This window comes from Aquila chrysaetos, chromosome 6, assembly GCF_900496995.4.
Source record: "Aquila chrysaetos chrysaetos chromosome 6, bAquChr1.4, whole genome shotgun sequence".
NCBI lineage: Eukaryota > Metazoa > Chordata > Aves > Accipitriformes > Accipitridae > Aquila > Aquila chrysaetos.
Window position 1 is genome coordinate 43986483 of NC_044009.1, and position 17411 is coordinate 44003893.

Here is a 17411-nt window from a genome sequence, read left to right on the forward strand (position 1 = left end):
CAGAAATACACCTAGCTGCCATTGCCTGTGAGAGACTGCCAGGATACCAAGACTTGGTAGCAGCTTCGCGGTCAGCACTCACTCCAATGCAATGCCCGTTAGCTTGGTAACTGTCAGAGATGAGGCCGAGTGTGATGCACCGCAGTGAGATCAAGATGCCAGTGGTGTATATTGCTGGAGCTGAAATTTGTGACTTTTAGTCATTCTGTGCAGTTTTGTGTTAGTTGCCTGAGGGTATGCTTTGAATCAAAGGGTTGCTTAAGCAGCAGAAAACACAAAACTGGCAGAGAAAGGCAGTGTAAAAGGTTAAACCTCAGCTTCAAAAGGAGTTGTGATGTTGTCCAGCCCCATCAGAGCTATGAAGTTTTGCCCTTACAGTACCTAAAGAAGCTTTAGGAGGAGATGGGAGAGGGTGTCAATAAAAAGTTGCCATGCTAGAAATACTCAGAGATGCTGTCAGCATCCCCCCCTCAGGGAAAGGGAGGAAGTAAAACCCACTAGAGGAACGAATATGGAGAGAGACACTTGGCAGCATGCATGGGAATACTTATCTTTTAATTTATTTATGTATATATTGTTGGGACAGGGGTGTTTGTTAGATCTTGGAAAAGCAATTTAAGGCTTGGTTTTGATTCACTTCTTTGGAGTTTCTGGTGTCACTTAGACCTGATGGCATCAATACCTTTCTTACAGTAGGAAGAAGCTGATGCAAGCTGACAAATTGTGGACTTTACTCAGGTAGAGTGATGAGCACAACATTTATGGTGCAAGGGCCCCAGACAGTGCAGTGCAGGTACTCACCTACCACTGCCAAGCAGCCGTGTGTTGCTGCCAGCAAACCTGGTGATTGAATACAACGTGTTTGGTGTCTGTAACACAAATGCATGCTTAGTTTTATGGTAGCATGAAATAATAATGTGTACAGTCTCCCTTCACTTGGAGGTATCAGGTGCCTATCTTGAGCTCACCTGGGTTTCAGAAAACAGGGAAAGCCTGAGCCCTGCAGAGTGAGAGAGTACAACGCAGGTGAAAACTCCTCGCTAGATCCTCCTCCTGTGCAAGCAGTGCGAGCACATTCTCAGTAGCTCTAAATAATTGTACACTTGGCTCTAAAATTTCACTTAACCCCAGGGAACGTAACTGACCTGTATTTCACCAAGACTTCCCATCAAGGACTGCTGCTTGCTAGAGAACACGCAGCCCTTCAATCACACTAGGGCATGTTTTTGAGCTGCTTAGTCATCCATTTTAATTTCACATCAATTCAACAACTGATTCAATACAGCATGTTTATTCCCTTCCAAATAAATCTCAAAAATGAAGCCAGTATCCTGCCCATATCACAAACATTTCAGTATTGCTCAATTAGCAGTTCCCACTGGTGCCTTTGCTAATGATGAGCGAGCTACAGCCTGGTACCTGTAGCTTGATTAGATGAGATCAGTCCAGTTAGATTTGACAGTCATGGTATTAGACACATACAGTGCTTGGCTTGCAGACCTTAACACATGTTGATTCAAAGAGCAGACAGGAGGTATTCACTGATTCCATCTTCTTTGCCAAACCCTGGAGCAGCATATATGTATTTCCAAGGGGGAGCTGTAAACTCTCTGTAGGTTTATATCCAAACATCTTCCGTCTTCTTTTTCACTTCATAAATCCCCTCAAACAGCTCTTGTGCATGAAAACGGTATGTATCACAGGCACGTTTCGCTCCAGAAATCTCTGTATTATGCAATAAAGGAATCAGTTTCTCCTCTGTGTCCCCTTTTACCTCTGCTTTACAAAAAGGTTCTTGAAGGCATTGTTGTAATTTTTGTTAAATGCTGTATAAATGAGAGGATTAAAGAAAGAATTGGAGTAGCCAAGCCAAAGAAAGATGCTTTTCCAGATGGGTGGGATGTTGCAGGAACAGAGGGGACTTATTAATTCTGTGATGAAGAAAGGGATCCAGCACAGTACAAAAACGCCAATTAAGATGCCAACCATCAGAGCTGCCTTTTTCTCTTTCTGTTCTCTCCATGTTTCTCCATCTGTCTGGAAAGCGATAGCTGCATGACGAGCTGTAAACACCATCTGTGGTTCAGGCGAAGCTTCCTTCACCTCAAAACAAAAGCAAACATGGATTCTTACCAAGACAATTTGTTTGAGTGAAGTACTACTTTTAAATGACAGCACGACATCTGTGCACCTACCACAAAAGGCCCCAACTCTGTTCCTTCCATGCTAAAAGAAAGAAAATGCCCCAGAGTGCCAAAATTACCAGACTTCTCATTATGTTGGAAAAGCTGCCGAGTGTGACTGACAAACAAAGCTAAATAAAGAGTAACTGATGCCGTATGTGTTGTGGGCATTCTTTTTCAGTTTATTTTATTGGATGCCTTGATGCCTACTGGGAAATCAGGTTGTTAAGGAAGGCTAACAAAGGCATGTGCCTTCTGCCTATCCCTATGCTGCTACATGACCTTTAGGGTTTCTCAGGCCTGAATCGTAAATGAGTTTCATTCCATTGCAGGCCCTTTGGGTCATTTCCCTAAGGTATTAGGGAGGGACCTGCAACAAATGCCTGCTCCTCGACTGCAAGATAAAGCTAATTTCTTCAGCCTAACTGCCTGGATGCAGAGCTCAAAATCCCATCTCTGGTGGGTGCAGGAGCTTGGCACTACCACTTGTTCTGCAGAAGGGACAGAGCATACCCTAAAAAGCTCAGAAAAATCTGCAGGAAAATTTTTCCATTAAAGGGAATTTTTAAGGAATGTGTCTGATCTTTGGAACATGCTGATATTTCATTACCCCCTCAAAATCATAAATGCCTGAAATAAAACTGAATACTCTGGAAATATTTCAGTGGAAAGTAAACCCTTCAAGAAGAGTCCCTTATGAAAGACAGAACTCGGGTGCCTTCTGCTCCTCCTTGACAGAGGCTATCTCATCACAGGCACTTCTCCCTCCTGGAGAAGGACAGAGCAGTGTATCGCACCAGCTGCAGCCTGGTCACGGTGCCAACACAGTATATGACAATGGGAGCATAAGGATGCACCTGAAATGACATAGCCTCAGGCTCTGTGCCACCATTTTGAATTAGCTTATAAAATACTCTGGTGGTAATCAAAGAAAATCTTTGCTGAAGAAGCAGCATTTTCTGGTCCTCATTTTCTCTCTTCTGTCACCTGTCCTTTATTTCACTCACATCTACTTGGTATTCTCACAAAAAGTGCTCCATTGCCAGAAAACCACCATTTCAATCAGCCTTCAGTTCAAACTCTGGCTTCAGCAGAATTTACACAGACAGGGGAAAACATCAGCTACTGCAGACTACCAACAGTACTTCTTGGCTCTGTCTCTCTCACTAAGGGCAAGATATTCATCTGTGCACTAAGCACAGCACAGTGCTCTGGGTGGCAGCGAGACTGTGGCAAACGGGTTCTGGGCACAAGTTACTAATGTGCTTAGAGTCTCACAGGAAGAAGATACTCCCTTATGATTTTAATCTGAAGATTAAAGTATCTGTGAGTTTAAAGTTCTTCTAGGCAGTACAGTTGTGAAGACAGTGCAATAAAATAAACAGTTTAAGGATGCAACCTGAGGCTCTAAAATTTGCCTAAGTGATAATTCACAGGCACTGCAAGACTTTGACGCCACACAGAAGATGGCTTGTTGTTAAATTAGCTACATATTCCACATGCATGTGCCACCTTTGTGCAAGCTTTACAATAGATGGAGGGCCTCTGTTTAATATGAGCACAGCAACTCAGAGAGGGAAGCACTGGCAATGGCTGAACAATCACTCTTCAAGATGGATATCCCTGTGTTCACCCTCAGACATGAGACATGGCTGCAGAATGTAAGAGCAGCAGATTATGGGCGCAGGCAAATAATGGAGGAAAATGAAAATCACATCTGTCCTGACAATTAAAATGGGACACCCCTCATGTAGCAAGGATCACACCATTTGTCTGCAGAAGGACTTGCTCTGCACATCCTTAATCACACTCTGCAAAAAGGGATGAATGTATGACACGAGGACAAATTTGTGACAAGCAACCCTGAAAGATTATGTTTTAGCCCCGAGGAATAGCTGCATAAGTACACCTCTTGGGAAGAGCTATACAAAGGACTTTGTCACTAGCATCGGGCATAGTTTGGTACTATATTTAACCTTCAACTCTCACTCAAAAGATAGAGCTTGCAGTGTGCCATCATCAAATCAGAGCCTTTTCGGTACTTCAGGTTTTAGGCGGCTTGTGACTGAACTGCAGAATTTAGTAGTAGTGACTCTTTTATCACTTAATTACCTATTGTGAGAAAAAGTTATTTAATTTATTTTGACAGAAGACACCACAGTCCTCAGGTGTTTTCCCTAATGAAGCATGCATTTACAGCCTGATCATGTTCCTACAGAAATCAGAGGAATTTTCACAAACTTCACTAGTTGTCAGATCAGGCCTCTGAATAGTAAAGAGCAAGTGAAAATAGATCATGATTATTTTTTGTAAATCACAGGACAGTAGTTGTCTTCCTATCTACATAATTTCTACTTTCTCTGTTGTCATAGCTGTTTTTTCAATTAATTTTTACTAGTTCTGCCTAGGACTTCTGAATAATGTTGTAATAACAGTAATAAAAGTGCAAATAGCAGCCTGGTGGTTTAGGAAAAATAATGGGATCTCTCATGGAACTTTCCATTAAGTAAACTGTGTAAATATCTCTGGCAGACTGGAAATATTTTGCTTCAATTTTCCGTAAGAAATCCTTTGAAAAGGATACACAAAATGTTCTTGAAAAGGTAACTAGTATCTCTGCTCAGCAAGGTCCTTCAGCCTGTGCTTTCAACAGGACTTACAAAAGCATTTAAACCTCGGAAGCTGTAAGAAAGCTCAGCTTTCCATGATCATCAGTGTCTAATGCTCACTCTGTACGTTGTTTCCAGCTGACCAGCCGCACACGCTGTGAACGACACTCACTCCGTTGGCTCTCCATCAGACTCGCCCGCCACGACACCTGCCTCTTGGGCATTCCCAGCATGGGGTACCATTCCAAGTGCCAGCCCCCGGCGTGAGCACTGCCACTTGGCAGACCGGCGATCCGCTGGCCAGCTGCTCCTGGCTTGTACTATGACAAAAGGGACCAGACTTTGCAGAGGGTTTCTAGCGAGGCCCTGTTCTCAATGCCCCTGTAAACCCGTCAGCTTTTCGGTACTGTGCTCCCTCCCTGCCTGGTCACCATATACACTTACTACAGGACTGCCAGCATCTCATCCCTGCTGTGGGAACCAATTCATCAGGGGACAAGTCCACTATATTTTTGAAGTTAAACATGGATTTAATCTGAAGTGCCGTTCATATCAGAAAATATGTATCACTGCGGACTGCAAATCTGGGAAAGTCCAACCTTTCATTATAATTTCAATTTTTTAAATTTTTATTGCTCTCTATATGATTTGCTGCAGACCTGACTCATCTCCCTGGCCTGGTTGGTGCAGGATTATCCTTGCTACAACTATCAGCCCCCAAGACTATGTTGTCAAGGCTGTTTGTTAGAAGCCAACCCACACAAAGTACATGGAAAGTAAATTAGTCTACTGTAGGCAAATGCTGTTGCGGTACACCGTGCTGGCAGGGGAACCATGCTAAAGGATTCTCCCCCTTATGCAGGCATGGAGTAATCCCCTGTAATTTGGCATTGTATGAACAAGAGCACAGGCCAAAAAGATTATGTAGCTACTTTCCAGCCTTGCCAGTTGCGATTTTCTTGAACTAAACACAGCTCTGACTATACCAAATTTGCAGTTTCCAGTGCCAATCCTGGAGGCTTTGCATGACTCCAATTTCTAACGTAGGTCAGAATAATTGACCGTTATCCCTGTGCCACGTGGAACACAGGACAAGCCCAGTATAAAACCTTTCCTCCCATTTTGGGCCTACTGATGAGCGCTAGCAAGCAGACTGTGACACGGGAAAAGGTGGTCACAGACTGTAAATTAAAGCAATCCATGAAGATGCCTTAATTTATACTGGGGACATCTCTCATATGTGAGCATCACTGTACTGTGTTGCACACTGTTCTCACTCGGTGGCTAGCAGCACACTATGCCTCGGGCACAGATTTCCTTCCCTCCACCCCGGCTCTGCTCCAGGAGCTGTGAGTCAGGAGCAGTGGGGAAAAAACTTGGTATGAAAGGACTGCTACTCTGAGGCGAGAATTAGGTTCTGAAATAGTGAAATCAGCCATTTCCAGGACAACAGGCTTTGAGCAGTGCAGAGATGACTGCTTTCCAGTGAGAGTATCATAAAGAGAGTTAAATGAAGGAAAAGAGCTCTCAAGTACACATTCTTCTACAGGCACAAAGGAGTTTGGTTTTAGTTTCAGAATTCATCCTTCTGTACGTTGATCAGCAGTTGCAGTTCAATGCCACTTCCGTTGTTTGTCTGTCCCCAGTAAATTACTACTACTGAATGGCTGTATGTTCCCAATTCCTGTGTTCCCAGCAGTGTTATACAAAACATGCCACCAAAGAGCTTCTGATGAAATCCCTTGATTTAAAATGTTCCTTACAGCTTTAATGATTGTTATTACTGGTCCTTCATGGCAAGTACTGTGTATCTGTTCGTACTGTACCTCCAGGGTCTGCAATAACAAAACAACAGTAAAGATGATAAACATCAATCAAATCTGACTTACTACCACAAATTCAGAGTTTTGCCTATTACAGTGTGATTCAGCAAAGATCATGACTGCCTCAGTGCAGCTTTGGCACACTTCTTGCTCTTTGAACAAGAACACAAGAAACTGAAAGGCACAATGAAGGATCAAAACAGAGGAATGTCTACACTTTCTTGGATGCTCCACCAATATGACAAACAGGACATTTGATAGGGAAAAGAACACCTGCTTTCTCTCACAGGATTTTCTTCTGCTGTAAATAGCTCTGCATTTCTCCCAGGAAATCACTAGCCACTCCACTTCCTGCCTCACCTTTCTCCTTTCTGTCATCTGTTGTCACTCTTCCAGACAGTTGCACTTTGTTTCCTGACCCATCTCTTCTACTTGTACAGTCAGAGGCAGGAATAAGAAATAGAAGGCCTGTGACTCCTTCAGAGGAGAATCTGTCTTCTCTCCCATATTGTCCTGAATATTTACACGGGTTGGAGGGGCTGAACGGGCCAGGTGCAGAATAACACTGCACAGTTGGAGCTCTGGGGCCTGATACTATCTGAAGTGGGAAGGACTCTCACAAAACTGATACGGTTTGGATCAGGCTTAATTACTCATACACTATACAAAGTACTTTGAGAGCGGAGAAAGAAAAAAAACAAAACAAAAAAACCCAACCATCAACAGAACTTGGTTTTTAACTCCTCACATGGAAATTTAATCCTGACTGCCATTGCTACATCTAAGTAATCCTGACTTTCAGTCTACCATCCTTGGTTTTGCTGGGCAAAACCTATGCTACAAGTGACTTCATTGATTTAAAAGGGTGCTATCCAGCAGATTCTGCTGTTTTTCAAGCAGTCTCATTTATTTCAATTGGACTGTTTACAGAGAGAATTATTACCTACTGTCAGCAAGGTGTGACAGAGTATAGTTCTCTGTCTGTGATGGTATGTCACTAGTTTTTTTACGAGGGTCATTCACATCAGTATTGACTGTAGAATTCACTTTTTAAGGAGTTTCATAATTAGCAAATAAATAATTATAAAGGCACCAGCCTAATTTAGGGTCCCAATTCTGCAATATTTTTGTTTCAAGGGAAAGTAAGAAACAAGGTCTCATTAAAACTAGAAGCACCTCAGATGTTTCATGTCCATCTCCCTCACCTGAATTTTTTTCAAAGACTTTAAAAAGTGTTTTTCAAAAAACACAAGTAAAATTTTAACCCAAAATGACTCAAAATAGTTATTTTGTAACTATTCTATTCTGCACCTCTGTAAGAGTATAGAAACATAACACATGTATTCCAGCTCTCAGCTTGGAGACAACTGCCCTTTCCCTGTATATATATATACAGTGACAACCTGCAAAGCACTTTGGTGCCTGGCTCTGTTGGCTGAAAAGCACCGTGCAAAAACATCAAGGTACCATCACAACTGTTTCACTTGGTGCATTGGTTTCGTCAAGGCATTTCTACTTGCATATGAGTACTATGACCTCAAACCTTTTCCTCCTTAAATTAACTTGCTAGAATTAACCAGCTACACTGCTGGGTAGACCTCAGGCCATAAACTGCAGCCCTGGCACGCAGTTCCAATCCAGCGCTACCTGACAGCTAATTCCCGAGTGCAACACAGACGTCACTCCCAGCAGGGATCACAGCTGTTACTACTCACCTCCAGCCTGGGAAGCACTGCCAGCCTTTGGCATCTGCTGCCAAAAGCCCCTCTAATGTTACTCAGATCAGCTAGTGCAGGGCACCCGGGGTGAGAACTGACACAGATGCAGAGGGGACTTCACACCCAGAGTAACAGTGACAAAAGAAAAATGTTGCAAGGGTGAGCATGACAGGTGAGCATTCTCAGAAAAGGAAGGGATGAAAGAAAGTAAAGGTAGGAGAGACATTAGATGAGAAAGAAATGGAAAATTAGAGTAAGCTGATGGGCAAAACGAGGTAAGTGGAACAGAATTTGTCCCATCAGAGAGGACAGTGCTGACACTGACAGCCTAATTACCCCAGGATGTGAAGAAGCAAAGCTGGATCAACTCACTAGGTTTGCCACATACCCTGGCAATGTTATCTTTGTGTATGCATGTTAAAAAAAAAGGGTTTTGCCAAAGGAACAGTAGTGATGTGTTTGAAGATTCTTCTCCAGAATTCACTGGGGAACTGCTACTGTTTCTGTGGACATGATGGATCCTGCTCCTATAAGCTTAAATGAGATCAGGATAAAACTCGGTGAGTAAGTCTCAGTCTCTTAACTAAATTGGAACTCGTATTCATGACGTGTCATACTAACCTAAATTTGGACAAAATATTAATTGGAAATGTCAAAATTTTTACCAATTTGGACCACTTTACTGGACTGGACACAAGTGGACAGGCCACCTTTACTTAACTCGGAAAAGAAACATATATAATTTATATGTGTTTGTTAAATAGAAAGAAAACTAAGAAGAAAGGCATCCTGAATGCCAGCCCCCTTGATCCACAGGTTCAGTTAACGTACACGTGTACAGCTGGGGATCAGCTCTTCCTTCAGATGACGAGTAAAGGTTTGCACGTGAATCACAAAAGTCTTTTTATTTAAGTAAGTCAGCAAATGAAGCTGGGACAATGGGGAAGGTTGCCACTATATACCAACTGCAGATTCAAGAATCACTGTTATAAAAGGAGAAGTTAATATGTCAATCACTGCCAATATAATAAAGATGAAGAACTGCTAGTACTGCAGTAACAGCTATACTGGCAACCCCTCCAAAATGGGTATTCAGCTCACACTGACAGGAGCTCTTTTGTCAGTATAGCCTAAACCAGCTCCCAGACACCGCATCAGCAAAAAGCACTTACCTGCCAGTCTAGCTGTGCCCACGCAAGGGCTTTTGCAGACAGAACTAAGACCTAATTAGGAGCCAGACTTTTTCATGTTAAAACTGACATACCAACAATGTGTCTCTGTACAGGCTAAAATTTAAACAGCAACACCTCAGCTCATTTAGCTTCCCAGAATTTTAGATTCCAACTAGTCCTGTATGAGTATGTGTGTATGTAAAATGTAAAGCATGCAAAACCACTGTAAATATTCAGTTAGCTTTTGTGCTTGGGAAGATTATACATTAACGCCAAGCAATACATTCATCACACATAACAACTTGGAAAGAAATTTGGTGCAAACAAGCAGTTGAAGGCTGTAGGAGAAAAAAAGAATGCCGCTAGAGGAGACATTCTCATCTTTTCTAACACATTTTCTGCTTTTGCATAGAGGACAGCTTCATAAATCGATTTATATTATAAACGTCTTCAAGACATCAGGACCCAAATCTGCAAGTCTGACCACATAATTGCCAGTGCTGTTATCTCTTGCTAGAATCAGGGGACACAACCTACTTTTATTCATTACCATAATAACATTTCCTACCATGACTCCAAATCAAAGTTAGAGGGATTTAGCAGAGGAGTGAGGCTCTGCAGGATTAGTCCGAATTGAACAGAAAATGCTACATGTTTCCTTATGTATCTTTAACATCTACACAGATCATCTTTTGTTATTGAGGAAGGGACTGGATTTAGCAAGTACAACATGCAACAACAGAAATGCACTATAAAGAATCAGTTCCTCCACAGTCAGGAGTGAGAGTCAGGGTATGTGACAGAAAGAAGAGGGAGTTTACAGTGAGAACTACTGAGCACCTTGGTGACATGGCATGGGTGACAGTGTCGTCATGCAGAGAGCCTGACTTAATGGGACACAAAGGGCCAACCCCAGGGACGCAGCTTTCCCTTCAGCTAGGTGTATCCCCAAAATGAATGAGACCTCCCACATGACTTGGGCTTTGCAGGATTACAGGCAAAGTTTGGGATAAGAAGAAAGAGGACATGTTTTTTAAGACAGCTGGTAATTTTAAAATAGAAACAATTCATTGCTTCAATACTATGCAGTGAGCAGTATGTTCCCACTATTCATAAAGCACATATTCACAAGCACATAAATAAAGTGTATAATCTGCTTATTAAAATCTATTCAGACACTGATAGATCCCACACAAAGTCCGTGCCAGCAGATAAATGTGCATGCATTTACTGTGTACATGACCTAGGAATTTGTTTATGTCTTTGCTTACCCCAACACCACTGTAAAAAGATAAAGAGGAAAAATAAAAGCAATGAATGGTAGGTTCAGACTAAAGAGAGTTTTTAAATGGCTCTCCAGACTGGCAGCGAATGCACCTGTCACTTACTTTTATAGCACACTTAAGAAAAAAATGTGAATAAAACTCTTCTCCAAGAGTGGCACTTTTTGACTGGCTAATTACCGCTCACGTCCAGTCTGTAACACAGCTAAATTCACACGAGAGCCCCAGGGCACGTCTCGGTCTTCTTGCTGTGCCGAAACCACCGATGTAGGGGTGACGGCTGGGAGCAGACGAGAAGCAAGAATGCAGGTGCCTGGGGGAGGCAGCGGGGGCTCTCCTCCCCGTCCCCCACCCTTACCTGGGCAGCCTCGGGCAGGGGCACCACGGCGTTCCTCTGGCGGCCCCCCACGCGGAACTTGGCCGCCTTGTAAATCTTCCAGTAGACGAAAAGCACCACGCAGAGGGGCAGGTAGAAAGCCCCGCCGGTGGAGACGATGGTGTAGGAGGGCTCCTGGCTGACCTGGCAGCGCTCCTGCTCAGGGCTGTAGGTCTCCCCCCAGCCGAAGAGGGGGGCGAGGGAGATGGCGGCGGAGAGCGCCCAGGTGAGAGCGATCATGACATTGGAGATGCGGCGGCGGGTGAGCAGCGTGTACTCCAGGTGGCGGGTGATGGACCAGTAGCGGTCTAGGGCGATGGCAGTGACATTCCAGATGCTGGCCGTGCAGCACAGCACGTCGAAGCAGACCCACACGAGGCACAGCTCCCGGCCCAGCCGCCACCGCCGCCCAGCCGACAGCTCCTTCACCAAGCTCAGCGGCATCACCAGGGCCGCCACCAGCACGTCCGACACCGCTGTGGAGGCCACGAGGTTGTGGGGCACCCGGTGGAAAGCCTTCACTCGCAGGATGGTCGCCAGCACCAGCAGGTTCCAGAGGAAGGTGGCCACAGTCAGGAGCACCAGCAGGGTCAGGACGAGGATGGTGAAGATGGAGAAGGGCTCCCGGCCCCTCCACGCGCTGCCGCCCACCAGCGCGGAGGCAGCCGAGGACGCGTTGCTGTCGGCGTTGGCTGACGAGGCGTTGGCACCCATGTTGGCCTGACACTGGCCCCGTGGGGTGCAGGGGCTCAGGGTCTCCGCCATGCCCGGGACTGGAGCTCGGCCCCTCACTACTCCCGCACACGAGCGCTCTCCCCCTTCCCAGGCCGCCTCACGCCCCAGCACCGTCCCCAGCCCTGCTGCCGCGGAGCGGGAGCCCACACCGGGCCTGCCCTCAGCGGCCGCCCGCCAGGCACCGCCGCCTCAACGCGACCCGCGGCTCCGCCGGGCACCCGCTGCCGCCGGCGCCCGCCGCTCCTCACGCCCATACCGGGCGGCTGCTGCGCCGACGAGGAGGCTCGCCGGGACCGCGGCGGGAGGCAGGCAGGCACGGGGGAGGGCGGCACCGCCGCTCCCGCCCCGCCCCGGCGGCCGCCTCGGGGGCGGTGGCGGAGCCCCTCCGCGGCGGCCGGCCCGCTCCGGTGTGGCGAGGGGCGCCGCCTCCGCCGCCTTCTCCCCGCGGCCCCCGTGGGGCTGCCGGACACCCGCTTCTCCCCACAGACCCCGTGAGGCGGCGGGACACCCCCTTCTCCCCCCGTGAGGCGGCGGGACACCCCCTTCCCTTCACGGCCCCCGTGAGGCGGCGGGACACCCCCTTCCCTTCACGGCCCCCGTGAGGCGGCGGGACACCCCCTTCCCTTCACGGCCCCCGTGAGGCGGCGGGACACCCCCTTCCCTTCACGGCCCCCGTGAGGCGGCGGGACACCCGTCTCTCCTCACGGCCCGCGCCCGCCATGTTCCCCTCAGCGCTCCGCCAGAGCGTCGCCTGGCCTCGAGCAAGCGGCCCCTTCCCGCCGCAGCCGGCAAGGTTGGTGACGGTTTTAGCACTGAAGAGGAGTCGTTTCTAGGCTGCAGCATTTAAAAGGGAATCTTTCCAGTTTAAAAAAAAATAAAAATCTCTGAAATTCTCTTAAATTTTTAAGTGGCCATGAACATCTCCAGCTTTACATGTTTCAGGGGAGGTTTACGGCAGTTTCTTTACTACGGGTACGTGCCCAGCCTCTGAAAACGCGCCCTTGTCCTGTCCTTTTCCAGTAACTACCCTGGAAATCAAGATGTTTCAAAAGTAATTTTAAACCTGTTACAAAACCTGTTTCAAAGTCTGTAATAGATGTTAACAGGGTGGTACACATAGAGGAGACACAGCGATGAGCTTTGTCACTTTCTGAGTAATAAACAGTGACAAGTACTGTGACAGGATCATATAGCAACCTGCGTATTATATTTAAGGTGTGTTTAAGGTATTATGTCTAAGGTCTTTGGGAGGTATCCTTTATCCCAGCCTACTTTCATTCCTCAGGTCCTTCACAACCCGTAATCTGCATTTCCAACCGCTTTGTTTCCCCTTAGTCTGTTACCAGGACAATTTCAGTGAGAGTTACTGGACAAAACACAGGCTCTTTTTCCTTACCAGATCATTTGGTGCTGTTGAGAGATCTCCAATGGGGTTTGAAGCTGTTGAGAGTCAGAAAAGAAGATCAAAGAAGGTCAGTGGCGTTTTTTCCCTTGCAAATAGCAGCACACCTACAATCACAGACTGTAACAGGGCAGGGTTTGGGGACAGGAGATTGGTTGCTCATTTTTGAGGTAGAGGACTCTTTTCTGGGTCAGAATAGTCCTGTCTAAATGAATGTTGCTCAAATCAATGTTCTTCGCTTGCATTCACGTTCACTGAAGAAACAGCACCATCTGACAAAACACAGACCTCTCACAGCACCGTTACGTTACCCACAGCAAGGAGGGTCCAGCTTGCTTTACTCAGGGTTCCCAACTTCAAAAGCTGGAACAATGATGAAATATTACAGAAATGTAAGACAATGACTGTAGTCATAATAACCAGGCTGTTTTGTTGGTTAACTTTTGGATGCCACTTCACTCACCAGATGAACAGTAAAGCAAATAAATCCTTTCCCAGGCTCTTAAATGCAGATATGATTTTAATTGTTCTTTCCTGCAATAATTCTAACAAGTGCTGTAGTGTAAGCCAGCAGCAAAGAGAAAACTATCTGCATTACTTACCAGATTTTATTATTAGGAGAAAAGGACTTCTGAGTGCCAAATGTCTCGCATTTTGCCACTTGAGCTTGCAATAGGCAGAATCTGACAGAGCTTGTCAAGAAAAGCCTTTTCACAATACTGCTGCAAGTTAAGCCTAAAGCGGCATCTGAAACAATTAGAGACTGGTAAAAAATTGTCAGGGTTGGCAGACAGCACGTGACTGCTTCACAAGGAACTTGGTATGCTTTGTCTTTATATTGCTCCTTTCTAATTTGTGTCTCGTTTTGTGAGTTAATGCCACTTTTAAAATGCCAGGTAGAGAATTACTGAACAACATTTTAATCCTTTAAAAGGCACCCAGACCTAAAAGCAGTAAGGGAAACAAGCAGATAAAAAAGCCCTTTAACTTCTAAATGTTTCAACAATTGTCAGTCCAATTCTGTGAACTTAATAAAGGAATAGAAGAATCTTGTTACAATTTGAGTAACTCAGCTATTAAAGAAAGACTGCAAACAAACAAACAAAACTCAGACTAACTGCACAGTTTAATATTTAGGGACCCAAATGGGCCAGCATATGATCTGTTTGTTCCTGCTCCTGCAGGAAATGAGGTGGTCTTTTTTCTTGTGTGAGGGTACTTCATTTGTGAGTTGCAGACTATGTGTGGGCCACCATTAAAGCAGCCCAGATGATCTCAAAATCTTCCTCTCCTAGAAGCCGTGTGTCCCATCCCTCTACTCCTATTTATTATGTATATGTGCCACATCCTGATAGTTACATTACAATTCAGACATCAAATGCATTGAAATCTCCTACTTTTTCCTCCCGCTTGGCTGAAATAACCTAGTCTTATAGTACAGAGGCTTGAATAAAGTCTCAAAGGGATTTATTTTTTCTTGATAATTACTCCACTGCTGTCTTGTCCTGTGAATGCAAAGGCTTAGTGCTCCTCAAAGATTGCTATGGCAACACATTACAATGTCTCAGAAACCAGGGTATACTTTGAAAAAAAGAGGGAATTTTAAAAAATGAGGAGACTGGCATGTATTCATGTACTCTAAAGAACAGAAAAGCAAATAAATAAAAAAATAAAAAAAAAAAGAAAGAGACAAAACAAAACTAAAACACACTTTTCTTTTACTGAAACTAAAGGAGGACCTAGTTTACTTTTATGTACAGTTACAGTATTACAAGTTGCTGTCATGTCAGAGTGCAATGAAAACAATTAAAATCCTTTGTTTCATTCACTGATACTTTTCAATGACTTCAGAAACTACAGTCTGCATCTTCACAGTTACTTCTTACAACGAAGTATGGCAGTGTGTATCCTGAAAAGATAACCGATATCACCAACTGTTTCATTACTCTTAAAATAAGTAAATAAGTGTGTGACTAAGGACCTGGAGCTAGATAACAGAATTAACAGTAAATACAAAATGACATCATCTTTCCATCTGGAAGTTTAGAGCTTTGTGGGCTGAGAAGTCTGAAGGATGCAAAACACAAAAAGTTGGAAAATAGTAATCTGCTTATAAGTCTAGGAGTAGAAATACTTTACATCTTCCTTTGCATCTCTTCTCATTTTTCCCTGGTGACCTGAGCACTGCTGAGAAAAGGACTTGTGACAGAGGTGAGGAATTGCAAAACATTTCCTAGTACTTACCACCTTACCAAACACCACCTGCAAAACTCACTCTTCTGGCTGCTGACGTTGAAATTAATCTCCTCAGACTCAGTCTTGTCATAATTATATTCTTTTCTGTCACTCTAAAAGTTCTTAACTTAGCTTAACCCTCCCCGCATCCTTGTAATTCCTGTCCAAGCTCCCCTTTGTACAGTTGTGTAAAGAACAGTCTGTTTTCACCAGACAGCAGCTACCCAGGCCCACTTCATTATAGCTCTCTCCATTTTCAAGCACCTTCAAGGACAGCATGCTGCTTAGGAACAGCTTTGGAGGATGATGATTCATCCAGATAACAGAATTTCAACTCATTATGTGAAGTGATGCTGTACTTTTATAGCAAATATATAAAATTTAAATATAGTTTACATTTTTCAGAAGTTTGCTTTTAGCTGTTAGAGATAGAAGCACATTATTTTTAGACTGTTATAAAGGGACTACACTGAACTTCACTGTTTTGACTCATTTTCCATTTTTTTTTTTATATCTAAAATCCTATGAGAGCTTCTAGTAGATGCAATTTTATTCCATCTTCTGTTCTCTGCTAGCTCTTTAACAGAAAACCAGCCTCCTTTATAAAGCATTTTTCAGAAAACTCGGTTATATAAACCCTGCAATTAACTTGATAAATATCTAAAAAAAAAATTCAGCTCAAGGGAAAAACAAACCCTCAAAAGCCTTTTGACAGCTAGTTCCATATTTTTGTGATTGAAAATGTGATGGAGAATCCAGATGTCACATAAATCCTCGCTAGTATTGATTTTATTAATAATAATGAGCAAATCTTTGACAGAATAAGTTCCATTCAAATATCAGCTTTATGTAACCTATGAGGATGCGAGCCACTAAGTGCAAGGTTTTCAAACACAAGGGGTACTCAGCAAAGATCTGTATACCTGCATGAATTAGGTTTGCCACAGGGACATGTGCATGTATTTTAACAGATAATGAGCCCTAGTACAGCTAAGGCCAAAACATGAGTATAAAGGGGATTATATAGTAGCAGGTTTGCTAAGATCAGGCTTTCCTCCTGTTAGAGCGGCCACATAACCCCCCCCCCCCCAACTAATAAACTATAATTGAGTAAATCTAATTTGTTTGACCTTGACTATTGGCTTCTGCTATTGCCAATAATCTTGAGGAGGAGCCAGAATTTTGGTGTGGTTTTTTTGTTTTTTTTTTTTTTTAAATTATTATTTTGACTATGTACAAGACGTGGGCTTTCCACTTGCGAATTTTAATATTTTTAAGTGTCAGATTCAAAGTTATTTAGGAATCCATATCCACTGATTTCTATTTTAACTGGTGTCCAAGGAAGTTGCAGTGCCCAAATGCTTTGGATTCTCGTTCTAGCTCACTTCAAACACGTGCAGCAACTCTTCACATTTGTCTTAACTTTGCTGGAAACAGACTTCCTTCCTTGGACAAAGTGTTCACAAAACATTCCCCATATGAGCCACTGATTACTACTAATTAACTCCACTGCCATTATAATGTGAATGTAAAGCAAGGCCTTTGTATTAATTTATCGTGACTACAAGGCTGGAATGCATGTGTGTGGTTTACTTCTCTGTGCAATACTTCTGAATAGACAAGTTTCATACCCATACTCAAAGAAAGAATTCTTTGAATGAGTTTAAGATTAATGAAAACCTGTATACCTTATTGATTAGTTTGCACCTGAAATAGCACTGGTGTGGCCTCATCTTGAGTAGATGATCAGTGTAGGTCCCTTCCAACTGAAAATACTCTATTCTATTCTGTATCCTGATTTACAAATAATCCCTTGCTGAATTTATGTAGAAAGTGGGACAAAAAATTATGGAGAGTTTACATAAAGTTATAGTA

The 17411-nt window shown here is 44.0% G+C and overlaps 1 protein-coding gene across 1 annotated transcript; it reads right to left on the reverse strand.

The window, feature by feature from the left end:
- Positions 1 to 1275: 1275 nt before the first annotated feature.
- LOC115342801 (5-hydroxytryptamine receptor 5A-like) lies at positions 1276 to 12195 on the reverse strand. Its single transcript, XM_030017813.2, has 2 exons — positions 11147 to 12195; positions 1276 to 2103 (listed from the first exon to the last, which is right to left on the reverse strand). Exons 1-2 carry the CDS (start codon positions 11927 to 11929, stop codon positions 1771 to 1773), a joined length of 1116 nt encoding a protein of 371 aa, XP_029873673.1. The 5' UTR covers positions 11930 to 12195; the 3' UTR covers positions 1276 to 1770.
- Positions 12196 to 17411: the final 5216 nt, after the last annotated feature.